This window comes from Protopterus annectens, chromosome 9.part0, assembly GCF_019279795.1.
Source record: "Protopterus annectens isolate FY-2018-M chromosome 9.part0, PAN1.0, whole genome shotgun sequence".
Classification (NCBI taxonomy): domain Eukaryota; kingdom Metazoa; phylum Chordata; order Ceratodontiformes; family Protopteridae; genus Protopterus; species Protopterus annectens.
In genome coordinates, this window is record NC_056743.1 from 692386431 (window position 1) to 692402996 (window position 16566).

Consider the following 16566-nt stretch of genomic DNA (forward strand, 5'->3'; position numbering starts at 1 on the left):
AGGGCAATTCCCGATAACGGCCAAGTTGAATAGCGCATGTGCATCACAACATCTGCAATAACTGGCTGTGTTTTATATAACACTGACAGGTAATAAAGCACTACAATTTGCACATTTACTTCTTTTAAATGTCTGAGTTGTAGAACACTTTACAATTTCAGTATGTTATTCGTTCATACTCTTTATAGAAGACAGTACTTAAAGAATTATTTATATTTACAAAGCTATCATACAGCTATTCACAGTATGAATGCCTTGATATTAGCCAGGAGTTTCCTGAGAGTTGCCCAACTATAACTTTTCGAAACTCCGAATTTAGACATTATGAGCTTTCGCTAAACTGAACGTTCGCTTAAAAGGTGCCGATAGTACCGTATTCAACCTTCGTTCATTTAATATAGACCCTACCAAAACTACTTGTTTTCTTGCTGGTTAAATTATTTAAGTTATGCAGTAAGTCATCTCATTAGAAAAGCAGTTATTCCCTATGCATATATTGTGACCAAGGTTACCACTAGTCACTGTGCAATTTGCAGAATTACTGGTGTTCCAGTAAGCTTTAACTGTTTGCTCCTTTGCTGGTTTACCTCTTTATGTTATGCAGCAAGTCAGCTGATTAGGAAATGCAATAACCAGACAAAATTGTGTGCTAAAGTATGTGCAAACACTCGCAAGTAAACTAAAATCCTTTAATGAAATCACAGTTTAGCACTTTCACCCCTAAAGTAGTCATGACTTCATAAGAACAGACAAGAAACGTTCTGTATATAGTAATTTTGCTGACTTCCAAAGTATGCTTGTACTGGTGGCAAAAGCCACATTTATATGTTCCCAGCTTTGTGTTGGTTGTGATGCTGCTCTCCTCCCCTCTTTCAAATCTCTCTTTAAAGCTTTTTGCCTCTTTTGTATAGTTAAGTGGTTGATTACCTAAATGACCAGCCACTTCTGGAAAGTGGGAAAAGAAGTTCCAGATTTTGTTCAAATTTTTTTATCTTTCTAGACTCATTGTATTTTATTATCATTGCCGTCTCATAGTTTGCATCCCTAATTTTCTTAGAAATGGCACATTCTTTCCTTTGTTCGAAGATTGGTATATATTTAGAACCCCAAGCATTTATTTCATCTGGGATGGTTTTTAAAAGGTTTGTATGGTAACCACGGTCTACAAATGTACCAAAAAGATTATTGTTTTCTTCAACAAAGATGTGGTAATCAGAAGTCATACATGCCAGTCTAACATACTAGCCATTCACCAAACTTCTTTCTAGGAAATACGGGTGGTTACTGGAGTAATGAAGATACAAATTAGAGAAAATTAGTTTACGGTACAAGCTGAAACAGAATTCTCTTTCCATCCTGTTTTTGTTAATGTGACATCCAAGAACTGTTTGCTATCATGAGAAAATTATTTATTCATTTAGTCATTTAGTTGTTAATCGCATTTGTTTATTTGTGTGTGAATGAAAAAAGGGAGAAACAGATTGGATGCATTTTAAAAATTCACTTCTCCATAGTGAAAGACCATAGTGTGCAACTGTAGAATTAACAATGTGGTCCTTCTCCCAAGTCCACAACACCATGTTACCATAGATGGGGGCATATGTCACCAACATTCCCACACCTTGAATTTATTTATAAATTTCTTCTTGGAAGAATAAGGTAGTTTTAGCACAATTTACATAAAGTCATGTCTCAACTTGATATCTGTTGGAGAAGAGTGAAAGCGTCTTCAAATAATTCTAGACCTGTGTGGTGAGGTATGGCCAAAAATAAGTCAACAATATCTTTAGTGACAAAAGTCATGTTCTCCCTATACCATTTGTGATTGCTACGCTCTTAAGAAATCCCAAGAATCACACAGTTATGTTTTGTAATGAACGGTTTCACCTTTCTGTCAATAAATACACCCATTGGCTATCACAATGGGTCTTTGAGGAGGTTCTGAAATAAACTTGTATGTTTTTGGTATACTAAATATTGAAGAAATCACAGGTTTGTCGTCATGTGAAAATTCACATAGTTCTTTAGTGATTTTTTTTTTTCTTTTTTGAAAGAAGATCCATTTTTTTCTTGTATGCACTGTTAATTTCATACCTGAAAACTTGCATTTATTTGTCAGAGTCAATCAGAATGTTATATATATGATCTGAATATTTTTGCTTGCTCATTATTACCAGCCCCCTGCCCTTACCAAGCTTTGTAAGTCCAGTCAATCTGTTGTTGACTAACTCCTGTATTAAATAATTCAGTTTATCTGGTGTCAGGTTTTTATACTCATATTGTTTCCATTTAGGAAATCCCTGATTCTGTCACATTATTATAACATTTTTGTATATTCACAAAGCTGGGTGATGGGTGGGAGTTAAATAGGCTCTTCTTTCTCAGCTCAGAAGTGTTTGGTACTCTGGGTGCAGCCTTAAGAGTAATTGCCAAGTTGAATTGTCTTGTTATTAGTTTTAAGACATCAGCTGGAGTAATGTTTAGTGCATAAATTTAAATCCTTTCTTAAACAGTTGAAAATGTTTTTGCTCTATGACAAAAGTTAAAAACTATTAAATTTGTTATATATGTGCAAACTCCCATTGTGAGAAATCTCAGTATTACCTATAGATGCAGTAGCAGAAGGGTTCATCTCCCCCTGACTCTACCTTGCATTTTTCTTATTGATTATCCCCTTTATCCCCACCCGGTCTGTTGCTGCACCCTTTTCTTCTCAGTTGTCTGCTCCTGACAAATATGCAAGCTGTTTCTATTGTCTTAGAGGTCATAGGTCTAAAGGGACAACCTGGGGATCAAAAGAGACATTTTTTGTCAGTTGATAAAAGTTGAGAATGTTTATCAGTGGAATTTGTTGTGTTTGAATCAAAATTTCCATTGTTCTTATTGTTACCGGTAGTTTTACTTTTAAATGGAAGTGGATAAGCATGCCTAGTTTCACATTTCTTCCTGTCTGCCTTTATTTTACCTTTTTTTTTTCTTTTTTAATCTTTTCAAACATTAGAAAAAAATTCATAGTCTTCTCTTTCGGCTGTTCCCATTAGGGGTCGCCACAGCAGATCATCTGTTTCCATTTCTTCCAGTCCTCTGCATATTGCTCTGTCACACCAACCACCTGCATGTCCTCTCTCACCACATCCATAAACCTTATCTTAGGCCTTCCTCTTTTCCTCTTACTTGGCAGCTCCCTCCTTAGCATCCTTTTCCCAATATACCCAGCATCCCTCCTCAGCACATGTCCAAACCAACGCAATCTCGCCTCTCTGACTTTGTCTCCAGACTGTCCAACCTGAGCTGACCCTCTAATATACTGATTCCTAATCCTGTCCATCCTTGTCACACCCATTGCAAATCTTAACATCTTTAACTCTGCCACTTTCAGCTCTGACTCCTTCCTTTTTGTCAATGCCACCATCTCCAACCCATACAACATAGCTGGTCTCACTACCCTCTTGTAGACCTTCCCTTTCACTCTTACTGGTACCCATCTGTCACAAATCACTCCTGACACTCTTCTCCACCCATTCCACCCCACCTGTAGTCTCTTCTTCACATCTCTTCCACACTCACCATTACTTACTGTTGATCCCAAGTACTTAAACTCATCCACCTTCGCCAATTCTACTCCCTGTATCCTCACCATTTTTCTATCCTCCCGCTCATTCACACACATATTCTGTCTTAATCCTGCTGACCTTCATTCCTCTCCTCTCTAGAGCATATCTCCACCTCTCCAGGGTCTCCTCAACCTAATTCATAGTATTTGGTTTTAATAGGAAAAGGTAAGCTAGTAGTGGTAGAATTATTGAACTGGTTAATTTCCTCAACATAAAATTCAAGTTGTCACTCATTGACTCATTAGGGCTATTCCAGAATTGTCAAACTAAATCTCTTTGTGGAATCCAGACCCTTCAGTAATGTTACTGGAGTATTTCCATACCATCCCTAGGGTCCCTCCTGTTACTGACACAGCCTTTAAAAAAAGACATTATCAATCTGTAGTGAATGATATTTAAATAAAACTTTTTCTAGCTTACCCACTTGCTCCGCAAAGGTGTCACCTGTAGCTGGAACAACTGTCAAAATGTGAATTTTTTTTTTTAATTCTATTTTTTGTCTTGCAGGTTTCCATTAGGCCTTGTTTAATGAACCAGCATGGAATGATAGTTGTGAGGTAGTAATATTTAACTCCCATCTGGATTGGGTGGCCAGTCACTGTTGTTCCCTGTGAAGGGGGACATCCATTGTTGTTCCCTGGGAGAAACTCGTGTTGGATGCAAAGAATGGAGGATTTTGAGAAATCTCTGTATTACCAATAGATGCAGGTGCAGTAGGGCTTATCGCCCCCTGCATCTACCTCGCACTTGTCTTATTGATTACAATCAATATAATTTTGTCCTTTCCACCTTTAGAGTAAGCAGTTAGAACAATCTTATTAAGTCTACTGTTAAAGATCTCAAGTGAGTGGATGCCAAATGATCTATCCTGATCTAAGGACAAATCCAAAGATGACATGATAGCCTCTACTGAATAAACTAAGAACTAAAAAAGGAAAGCAGAAAGCACAGCAATGGAAACAAATAACCAGAAAAATACTGTGGTAAAGTAAGTCCAAGCACTTGGAAATAAAGTAAAATTATTCATTGAAATAAGAGTTAAGTGTTTTCATCCTTAAAGTAGTCAGGGTTCATCAGAAATTACAAGAAACTTGTACTCTACCTTTAAATAACCTTCAAAAATTTATGTGACAACATCAAAATAAAAACATGTTTGTAAATATATATTGAAAAATAATTAATGAACTAAATTCTAAAAGAAGCAATGAATAACACACACACACACACACACACACACACACACACACACACACACACACACACACACACATATATATATATATATTGCATTTTATCGTGAAGAAGATTAAAAGTTATAATTTTGTAGCTCTCAGCTTTAGTATACTGGATATTGAATTTTTATCACTAGGTCCTGTGGGGGGATCCAGTGTCTTAAGTTTAGCTGACAAGTTAGCCTCCTGTACTTGATCCTAGTTTCCCAGGGACCTCCTTCATCCAATACAAAAAAAAATTAAAACTGAAGTTTTACACATAAGGAAATGCTTGTAAAATTAATTTGTATCTTTTTGATAGCAGTGTTTGATACATTTGCTCTTAAATTCACCTTTTTAGTGTTTTTTTTTTTAAGTTATGAGTAACAAAACCCACACGACTTGTAAATATTTAAATTGTGGATTCAGTTATATATGTTTGTCCAGCAGTTTGTCGTGCTCCTCTTGTCCAAAGGAAAAACTGAAAATTTGATTAGGAAATGCAGTTATTACTTAAGCATGTATTGTTAATAAGTACATGGGGAAAACAGATTAAACTTAAATGACCCAAGGACTGAGAGTATTTTATGTCTAATGTGAAGTCAGCTGTGTTGTTGGAACACCGGATTATCTGGAATCTTCTCCTGTTCTTTTTAAACTGCCACGCAATCCATTCTTCTGAATACTTAACGACCCATTTCAAGCAGAACCAAATGACTAAAACTTAAAAATACAGACTCACTGCTTTACAGAATAATCAGGCATTTAAATAGGATAATATATCACATATCAACATATGCCTGTTTAAAATATTCCAGATACATGCAAAAATCCTTTGAACTATTCATCAGCATAAAGGTGTGCCTTTTGCATAGTGGATGACCAAGAACTAGATATTAGTCCTGTGACATGTAAGCCATGACAAAGCATGAACAGAGACAGTTGAGTTGCTAGCAAATGGAGTCAGGGAGGTGGCAGAGATATTGTGGGAAAGATTGTTGGGGCTAGCATTCTCAGAAGTGTTACCTGCTCCAACAGTTTGTGTGTCATGAAGGAAATTGTTAGGAAATATGATGACTGGCTTCAGCAGTGAACAAGGTAGAAAAGTCTGGGAATGGTAGGAAGATGTCAGGGGGGGAGGGCCTGACAGGGTTAGCTTTATGTAAGGGACACAGTTCTTCTCACCCGGGATAGTAGTCTTGGAGCTTTACACTCTTAGACTTGTTATGCATATAGTTTGGGGTTGTGGGAGTGGCTTGCTCCCATATTAGACGGTCAGGGGCTTTCCTCCTACAAAAATAAGTAAGTAAATGGCTCTGTGTTTTGTCACTGTTGGAATAATATTGTGTTGAGTAGTGACCTCCTCAGTTTGTATGTTTTGGGATTCAGAAGTAGTATGTCGATTGAACAAGAATCAATTATTTACAGTAAACCCATGTGATGTCTAGTTAAGCAGTCTGCATTATGTTATTTGTTACACGTTCCTGAAGTAAATCAACCATTACGTTATTTTTGTATTATCTTCTGAGGAGTAAGTACATGTCTCCTGTTCAAGCAGAATCAATTTCTGCTGTTCTGTTTATGGTTTTGTCTGTGTGGGGAGGCATAATTAAAGCATTGACTAGGGGTGTACAGTATGATTGTGAACAATCATTTTCAGGATAAAAAAGCAAGATTTCCTTTATTTCATGAAGACTAAGAAGTCCCAGTGTTCTAGTAGGATCGAAAAACTACAGGACCGGCCACGCCCTAGTATAGGGGATGTCATAAGGCGGAACAAAACAGTACAATGCCTGGACATGCAGGGGTTTTAAGTATTTTAAAAGTACACAGATGTTTACATTTATTAATAGGACATAAGTAAAAGTGCAATGTATTTTATTTTTTCAGATTGCTTATGTCTAGTTTATGGAGATAATTCCTATATTTAAATCTAAATCCTATAATTTAGATTTTTTTTTTGGTTTTGTTTTTAAGTACAAGTTGTATTGTCGGTTTGTTTAATTCTGATGCAGATTATTACTGCATTCAAGAACATAGAACCTTCAAGTTTAACTTTCCTGCATAACTCCAGTTTTTATGTCATTCTCATCACAAGTGCTAAAAGAAGAGAACAGTCCTTCGTTGCCATGAGCAGCTTAAAGAGAATGATTCCCGCAAGTGAAGTAAAAGCATAGAGAGTGGGAATATGTTTGTTGAAATTGAAAATATTGTTTGGCAAGTCCCCATATTCTTTAACAGTTGCTTTTTTATGACATATGAACACTAGTAGGTGTTAGAACTCCAAAAGTCAAAGCCCCAGTGTTGAAGTTTAGTACAGAAAACTGTGGAGCAAAGCACTTGTTTGAGTCAAAAGCAGATGATATTGTTCACTACTATAGTGTGAATGCACTGAAAAAAAAATATCTTTCCAAAGCAGCAGTGCAATCGGTTATGTTCACAAAAGAGAAACAGTGGGGATTTTCTGACACAGGTCATGTATGAATGCACCTGTATTTGACAAACTGAAGCAGTTGTCTTCATTGTTATGACATCACTGGAATTAAGTTCTATATACTATGCCAGCCCTTACCAAAAGAAACATTGTTTTGATAACAGCCACACACTTGTTTTGCAGCCATTATCACAGAATAAACGTTTGATGACAAGTCATGGATGTCTTGTATGCAAGTCCAAACTTTTAGGCTTGACATGACCTGCACTTGTTGAAATACACATTTAGGGCAAGGTTATGAAGAACTCTGTTAAGTAACTACCCTTCCAGTTTTGCATAAAAATCATGATGTAAGATAACATAGTCCAGTAATGATGTTCATTAACACGTATCTTCACATTAAATATATCTGGTGTAATATCATATGTTTTCCAGTTGGACAAACCACAAATGCAACAATAAATTTTTTTTACGTAGAAGCGCAAATTACTTGAAATCAGTCAGTTCAAAATCAGTTGCTCAGACTTAGTTGCTGAAAGAAACACTTTCCAAATAGTCTCTGCGTTCATGAAGGTAAGAATCAAAGTTTTAAACTTGAGTTTGTAAGAAGTCTACTTATATAACAACACCTTTTGATGTTATCACATTTTACATTCGTTTTAATCTATTCAAGAATAGAAAGCACATCTCATTCTCTTTGTAATGTGTTTGGATAAGCTGTCTAAGCACAGGGCTACCGTGGACACAGCTATAAATCACTCCACTATTACAAATCATATTCTGTATAGCCTTAAAAGTTATTCTGTTATCTTAAAAATATGTCCATTGATGTTACTTATTCCCACTAGCATATGCTTATACAATTCTGACATTTCACATTTCCTCTAATTGTACTGCCCACAATATTCTTTGCATTCATCATTATCATCAACACTCTTTTTTCCATCTTTTACATGACCTAGGGGTGTCTTGTCAGCTGCAGCCATCTCTCTGTACTCAGTACCACTCTCCTTCCTTGTTTAACAGTTATACTCCGGTGCCACAGTCTTGTGTTATGCAATGCATTCATCTCGTGACTCGACATCCTTGCTTCCTCTTACTATCTACTTGTCTCTCTCAAATCTCCTTTGCCATATGAGTTTCTGCTTTACTGTACATGTGACCAAACCATCATAGTCTGTCTCCCTGACTTCCTCTACATTTCGAGCTACTTTACATTCAGCGCAGAAGTCCTCACTTCTTCATTTGTCCCATAGTGTGCATCCTACCACCATTCTCAGGCACTTCATCTCCATCACATTAAACTTCAGCAGTTGCTGTGCCTTTTCCAATGCATGTTTCCATGCCATGCAGAATCTTGTCACACTACTGTTTTGTGCACCTTACTTTTCAGTTTTCTGTCACACAGTAGCCCTGATATCTCATGCCGGTTAGCTGTAGTATTTCGGATTCTAGTTTTGCTTTCCCTTCTCCTCAGTCATAAACCCAGATATTTGAAGCTATTAAACTCTTCTATTTTCCATTGTTTTCAGCTTCCTCTGACCTTCTGTCTTTGCTTCCATAACCATTTCTTTCTTTGCTTTCACTTTCATCCCATGTGCCTTCAGCTTCTCATTCTAATCCTGTATCATTTAGCTGAAGTTCTTCCTCCAGGTTTGCTTATAGTGCTACATCATCTGCATTAAGCATCTTTGTTGATCAGTATCCTCTAGCCTTTTTGCTGATGTAGTTTAGCACCAGCATGAACAGACGAGGGCTCAGAGCTGAACTGTGATCCACACTTGGTCCCCATTAATGACAGCTATGGGGATTTAACCAATGATTTCAGACAAAACTTCATCAGACATGAACCAGCACCATGGTGTAGTGAGATAAAGCCCTAAATAATGTCCAGGTCACCATTGTTTGATTAATGTCTTGGGCATCTGAGGTTCTTGCAGGGAGTGATGGGTGGGTATTCTTCAGCAACACTCCCTAATGGAAGGCATGATCCAAGGAGAGGAGTAGCCCTCATATGAGGTTGGGAAATGTAGAGGACGGTGGGGTCTCACGTATGGAAAGGGCATGGTCCAGACCTAGGCAGCTGCCTATGGCATGGTGCTTGCTGGAGGGTCCAGCTACAACTTGTAATTTTAAAAAATGTTCCTGCTCATAGCCACAGACACAACATTTGTAAGTTTTATTTTTCTGCTTGCTGTGAATGCCTCCAGTGAGACACAGTAGAACAAAGGCTTATAGAATGGTGCAGATCTATGTGGGCAATGCCACAGATAGAGGCATTATCTAGTTAAGTAGATTGTTCAAATTAATACCCAGTACCTTAGCTACTGAAGATGATAACCTTAATCCTCCACACAAACTGCAGACTTCCATTAACTGTTTTTAAATCACTGAGGATTGGAGTTTGGTGGAAAGAAAGGAAACTGTAGTGTGTCATCATATGAGCCATGTGATCCTTTTTATATTTATTCTGTTGAATGTTGACAGTGTGTTTATTATTTAGCTCTGAGTAAACCGGACAGCATGATGTATATGAGTTTATGTTAGTGTTTTAACTATGAATACATTTTTCATTTAGCTTGTTTTTGCAGGGGCACATGTGCAATACACTGTGTTTGGGCTAAAACAGTTTGTCTAGCACTTGGTGCAGATGAGTAATGCTATGAGCTGTTAAAGAGCTGCTACATGTATTACACTGTTTGATTCCCTCAGCTTTCATTTGTTTTCTAGGTGACTCTGCCAAGATACTTCACCAGACAGTACTCTTGAGCTACTCCTGAAAAGGGACACTTGTATTCAGCGGGCTGTCCCAGGCCCTTAGCAACTGCTTTATACATTTGTCTTTTGAATTCCTGCATCCTTCACATAGGTGCTAATTAGTACTTCACTATATGCTACTTGAATATGAATTCCAGCATGTTTATTGGGATGCCATGGGCATTTTCATTATGGTTTTTCATGCTGTCTGTTTCATTGTGAGAATATTTTGTTTTGTTAAAAAATTTCTGTCAGTGTTTTGTCTGTAACATTTGAAGTACAGTTCAACTGAAATTCAAACATCTGTGATAATTGTAAAAGTAAAGAAGAAAATAGTATGTACACTGACAGGTTTAGAATGAGTCAGCCAAGTAATGGGACATTTGCATAGCTGGTGGGAGGTCTGATTCATTACCCTGCTGCATAGGCCCCATTTATTCACAATCTGTCTCTGAGTTTGGAGGTGTATGTTTGCAACAATACAACATTATTAGCCATTCAATTAGGTCAGACCTGTACTGAGTGATGTCACAGGGGATAGCTATTCTTCATGACAGAGAAGATGTAGGAAAGTCCAAATGAGGTGTAGGTGTCCTGCAAGTATGTAAGCCCAGCTCCCATAAAAAAACAGTATGTTGTATGCAGTAATACTTCTGATTTTTGTATGACTTGTGGGTTGTTAAAAAAAAAAGCTGCTGCAACATTTATATTGTCTTTAATGTTTTGCTTTAGTCATTGCTCTAAAGAATAACTGACATCATTAGTATGTCTGGATTGTGTAATATAGTCCAAACATGTTGCATTTTGGTAGTCTAAACATATTGCATTTTAGTAATATATATTGCAGTGCCTTCTTTACAGCCTCCAGCAACTACAAAAGGGTTGACATTTGTCATGTCATATAGTCTGCATTATCTGGAGTGATGATCAGAACTGCCTGATCATCAGCATCCATTATACAGTCACTGACTTGTATTACTATGATACAGTCTTCTTCACAAAATCAGATTGTAAGAATTTCTGCATTTAGTTGAAAACTGTTACTCTGGCAGTTGACAGAGAGGACTAAAGCTCTATGCTGGCAGTGAGGTGCTCCCTGTAGGAAGGTTCAGGGTTTGAATCTTTCTACCTTCAGTTACCTAATGCATGACATTGAGCAAGTCACTTAATTAGCAATTGGGAATCTAGACTAGACTCCTTAAAGATCTGTAGGAATGAATCTGTTATTGTTTGCCAGCCATTCCTTGTTGCATGACTGATCTACTTTAGGAAATGGTAATATCACCAGCACACCATTTTTAATGCAACATAGGCAACTTATTCTCCAAGGGCAGCAGGCGCTGTATTTGTAGATAAGGCACTGAAATGCAAAGTTGTTAGTGGGAGTTTAGCATAGTGGTTAAGCTGTTTACCTTGCAGATACAAAGTGCAGGGTTTGTTCCTCCCAGGGGATAATTGACTAGCCTTATAAAGGTCAACAAAAGCAGTTAACCTAGTACTAATCTATGAACCTACACAGTGGCATCTGTATTAGTAATACTTTCCTTTAATGTTGAATTCAGATTACTTTTATATCTGCAGAGATTTTGCATATTGCTTTAGTGTATATGTTATTAAACTGTTCTGCACATGGCTAGATTATATGGCATGATGCTTGTGATCTTTGTACAGTTTCAAGTTGTTCATCCAAAGTGAACAGTAATGCACATGTAATTTTATTTCTTCATAACAATAAGGGGTGTACACAGTCAACAAAATGTGTATAATTGCTGATTGAGAAGGGGCTATCTAAGGGATGAAAGCACCTTGTGCTTTTATGTGGTCAATTTTAAACAGTATTTAATATGGCTTTGCAAGACTATTTTGTGTGTGTACGTGTGCTTTTGTGAGTGTGTGTGTGTGTTTGTGTGCGCGTGTTTGTGCGCGCATGTGTGTGTGTGTGTGTGTGTGTGTGTGTGTGTGTGTGTGTGTGTGTGTGTGTGTGTGAGAGAGAGAGAGAGAGAGAGTTAAGTTGGAATACACTGGCTACTGTGTGTTTGTGTGAAACAAAGTTGAAATATTTGACTTTGGTCATTATTATTTTTTTACATAGACATCTGAAAAGGATGCGGTCAATAATGTAGTTATAATTGATGGGTTTGGTGGGTGTCTGTGAATAAAAATGACTGACCCTGCTAAGCTAAAAAAGTTAGTCATTAATCTGTTTTTGCAGGACTAGTATGCATTTGTATAAAGCAAATTGGAATATGTGCACTGTGGCCATTTTTATCACAGTCAGACGTGATGTGCTCATAGTCTATAAAATGGTTATAATTGTTGGGTACAGAGTTTACTGGATTTTAATGATATCAGTTTGAATGGCCTTTTATGGTTGAAATGTTCTGAAATGGGTACTTTTGTCATTATTGGTTCATACATTTTGTTTCATTGCTTACTGCTTACTGGAAAAATGTTCACAGCTACAAATTTAAAACACAGTCTAACAGATTCTAATTTTAAATAAGCTCTGTATATGTAATAAAATATACCCCCATGAGTATAGATAACACTGCCCCTAGCTGCCTTTAAGCTCCTCACTGGCCCTGGCTTGAAATTCTACATTGTCAGAGAGGAGAGTGGATTGCTGGTAGACCCAGTGAAGGACATAAGGCACTGGGAGAGCTGTCAGGTATGACAAGAAAGGGACAAAAAGAATATTTAAAAAAAAAACTTCACCAGGCATAATGGTCTCATCATAATACTTCACCGTCTTCTTGTGGTCATATATAATACTTCATCTTTGTGTGATCAAACTATAGGTAACAACAAAACCTGATTGTATTAATGAGATAACATTGTCATATCTCTTCATATATGGTTGTCTGGAGAATACTTTTGCCCACAATTCAATTTTTGAAGGGTTTGATCCAGAACTTCTTTACCATAACTGTACCCTGTAGTTTAACATAAATACACTCCACCTTCCTTTTGAAGTCACACTCAGTTGTGAAGAACCTTTGAGGCCTTATAAATTAAGCAAAAGCTAAGGAGTTGATTAGCTTTCTGAGATGATCATTTCTGTTGTGCAAAAAAAAAATCTCTGATGCAGTATATTTCTTATGTACTTTGCTCTCAGTTGTTTCTTTGTTAACAAAGTTACATTTAAACCAGTAACCAGTAACCTAATATGAATGTGTACAAAAGTTGATCTGCAAGCCAAAATGATTGGTCTACAAATGTCCCAACAAATCTTCACATTAATTATGGGGACTTTGCAAAATAAATAGCTGTACTAAAACTGTAATTAGTTGCAAACCATCTTTTTGAAAATGCTGTATGTAGATCAACTGAGAAAAATATTTGGGTATTATGTTTCAAACCTTGCATTAATTGCTGTGCCTTTTAACTGTAAACAGAATTTATGATAAAAAATGATGAGGGCAAATATTCTGTAACATGCAGAAGCTTCCATTCCATTTATATGGACAGTAACCCCATGCAAGTTATTCTCATCAGGATCCTAACATTATGTGACAAAGGCTGGGTAAGTTAATTTGGACTATCCAAATTCAATGACTTTAGTTTGTTTCTGTAAAATAATTGCTTTAGTTGCATTTGCTTTTTTGTCTCCTTAATCACTTATGCTGTGGCACCATGGGCTTTTAATCCATTAAATAAAACATGTACTTTAATGAATAGCACTGCTAAGTACTCTTTGAGCAAACTAATATTCACACATTTGTACAAGTCAGTTCAAAATGAAACATCGTATAACAATTTTAACTAGATTATATCTTGTGAGGCAGACTGCTGTTTGGATTAACAGTCTGGTCTAGGGCAGTGTCCCATATTGTTATCCCTTTTTTCCTATTGTAGTATGCATGAGACACAATATCAGTTAGTCTGCGCTCTTATATGATGACAGTAGCAGTCATGGTTTTCAGATGATTACTTTGGTCACAGATGAAATCAGATGAGAGTTAAAGAGGGTGAATATTATGCTTCTTTGATGCTGATGTTCCCATGCCTGTACATTCTGTGTTGTTACTGTACAAATGCCTGAATTAATGGGGTTTGCTGCAATGTAACGAGATCACCAGGGCTGACCATGTGTAGATGGAGTGGAGCTGGTATTAATCCCATAGCTACAAGAAATGTCAGATCAACACAATGTGGCTACAAGTGAGATGTTGATTGTTACCGAGAAAGGGACTGTGTAACCACTTGCTCTGCTAGAAATCTAAATGCATAAGAAAGAAAGCGGTTCCCATTTATTACTCAAATATAAATTGTCTTGACCACTGTGCTTGAAAAATCAAGAAGTAAAAACATCTACATTATGTGAGGTGAAGCAAACATTCTAATAAAATTATTCTGTAGAAGGATGAAACTGTAAACACTGCACTGTTAACTTAAATTATTCCATTTTATATGTGAAAAACCGATGATACTGAAAGTGCTTGAAAATATTTTTATAGCCACATTTAATATATAAAGTGTGAAAATTTAGTGCTCTGTAGAGTAGACAATTTCTGTAAACATATTTTTGCTGGCATATTCTAAAGAAAATTTACCACTTTTTAAATTGTGCATTAACTTGATAATTTTCTAAGTTTAGTAGAATATGCATGTGATTGCCTATGTGTAGTCATTGCACTTCCTGGAAGCTGGTATTACTTGGAGCAAGCACTGCCTGACTCACTGAAAACGTGGGCACATTATGTGATGTTCACAAGGATTCTTTGTGCTTGTGCTAAAACTAGCATCCTTACGTACAGTGACATATACTTAAATGTGAGCAATTATGCAGCAAAAGTCATTTTGATAAATAATTTAGGTTAGCTGCTGAAATTGTCCAGATACTGATTATTTATTGATTTAATTAAAAAGTGTTGAAGAAGACAATAAATCAATGAAGGTTTAACTTTGACATTACATGATAATGTTAAAGTGAATTGTGTTGTATGTGAGTGGAGCAGAGATAGCAAAAATAAATACCCCCTTATGTATTTTCCAGCTGACCATCAGATGATTGGTATTGCTTCAGCGGCTCCTAACCTTAGTTTTCACAATACTATGTCTCACCATCCCCAGGTTTGTTTCATTTCCAGTTGTGGGTGTGTTGCATAACTGACCATGGCTGTTTTACCCATTAGTTGACCCTGCAGTGCCCATCAGTTAGAGGATACATAATCACAGCAGTTGAGGGCAAGGGTGTTTCTTTTTTAACAAATTTTATTGACATCTAGAACACCATGTACGGACCTTGCAGGCACTATTATTTGGACATGGGACTTAATTTTTTTTGTCACGCTTTTGTTAAAAGCATAGGACTGAAATCACCCTGAAATGGTAGTAAAATAATTGTTTTCCATTAAATACAGATGTTTCATACTCTGAAATTAAAACACTGCATATACAGGTCTTCGGTTAAAGTGGTCTAACCATCTCTTCAGTTATTATTTGATGGACTTCAAAATCCAAAGACAGAGGCTTTTTTAATTAGTTAGTAAATACTTGAAAATGCCCAAATAATTTTAAAAGTTTCAAGAAAATATAAATGTCTCCTTTGTATTCAGATAATGCAAAAATACTTTGTAGATTTAAGTCCTTCTTTACCAGGAAACTGTATAGATTCTTTGTGTCTCAGTGTGACAAGAAGTTATAAACAGAGCAGCTTTGCACTCATTCATGTCTAGATTTGCTTATGTATTTAACTTTGATATTTCAGTCATTTGAATTGCTGCCTTTTTTTCATCATCCAGTGACCTCCTTTTTAATTTTTTTGTTTTCAGCACTTGCCCTGGCAATGAACAGAGATGGGTCCAGTGGTGGAGTAATTTACCTTGTAACTATTACCAGTAAAGGAGCTGAAGAAACTGTTATCACAGCCAAAGACATCCCAAGCTTTTATGATGATTGAATGAAACAGTGGTTCCAGTTCTTTGGTTCCAAAGCATGCACTATCATTTTTAAACATCTCACCATTAAGAGGCAAAAATTGTTTATGTATGCACTGGATTCACATTGGTTTCTACAGCTAAATTTAACTGGGTGACTTTATATAAACCACTCAGAATGTTGTGATATCAAAAGCATATTACTCTGCTTATGAAAAATGTATCACTGCATCTACGAACAACCAAAAAATGTACAGAATTCTGTGCCCTGTTGATCTTTTTAACAGGGTTCACTGCATCAAAGTAGATATTTAAAGTTTTGGGGGCAAGAGAAAGGGATTCTCCAACAGATAACTGGATTTAGTCTTTTTTATAAGATTTCAGTAAAGTCAGTTACAATGAAGAGTTTTTACTTCTTATTGTATAGCTGATTAAAATAGATTGTAAAAATAAAATTTTGAAAAACACTGTCTGTTTGTAAAGTGTCACAAGCTATGTTTAACATTTGCACATGTCTAGCACATTTTTTTGCATACAGAATTAGTTGTGTGTTCACATAAAAGTTTTAGGAGTTTGAACTGAATACACATTTAGATACTGACACTATGAAAGCATTGTTTGGAACAATATTTCCAATTTTTTTCAGTTGGTTAGGGTTTGAGTATCATCAG

The 16566-nt window shown here is 36.4% G+C and overlaps 1 protein-coding gene across 2 annotated transcripts in view; it reads left to right on the forward strand.

Moving 5' to 3' along the window:
- LOC122811459 (proteasome subunit beta type-9-like) overlaps positions 1–16362 on the forward strand; it is a 122690-nt gene extending 106328 nt beyond the window's left edge. Inside the window, exons 6-7 of one of the 2 annotated variants that reach the window (XM_044083313.1) lie at positions 15013–15089; positions 15791–16362. In XM_044083313.1, the coding sequence (XP_043939248.1) occupies positions 15013–15089; positions 15791–15808 (95 nt within the window). In that variant the 3' untranslated portion in view covers positions 15809–16362. The remainder of the gene's footprint in view (positions 1–15012; positions 15090–15790) is intronic. The other variant, XM_044083312.1, reaches the window with a different exon arrangement.
- Positions 16363–16566: the final 204 nt, after the last annotated feature.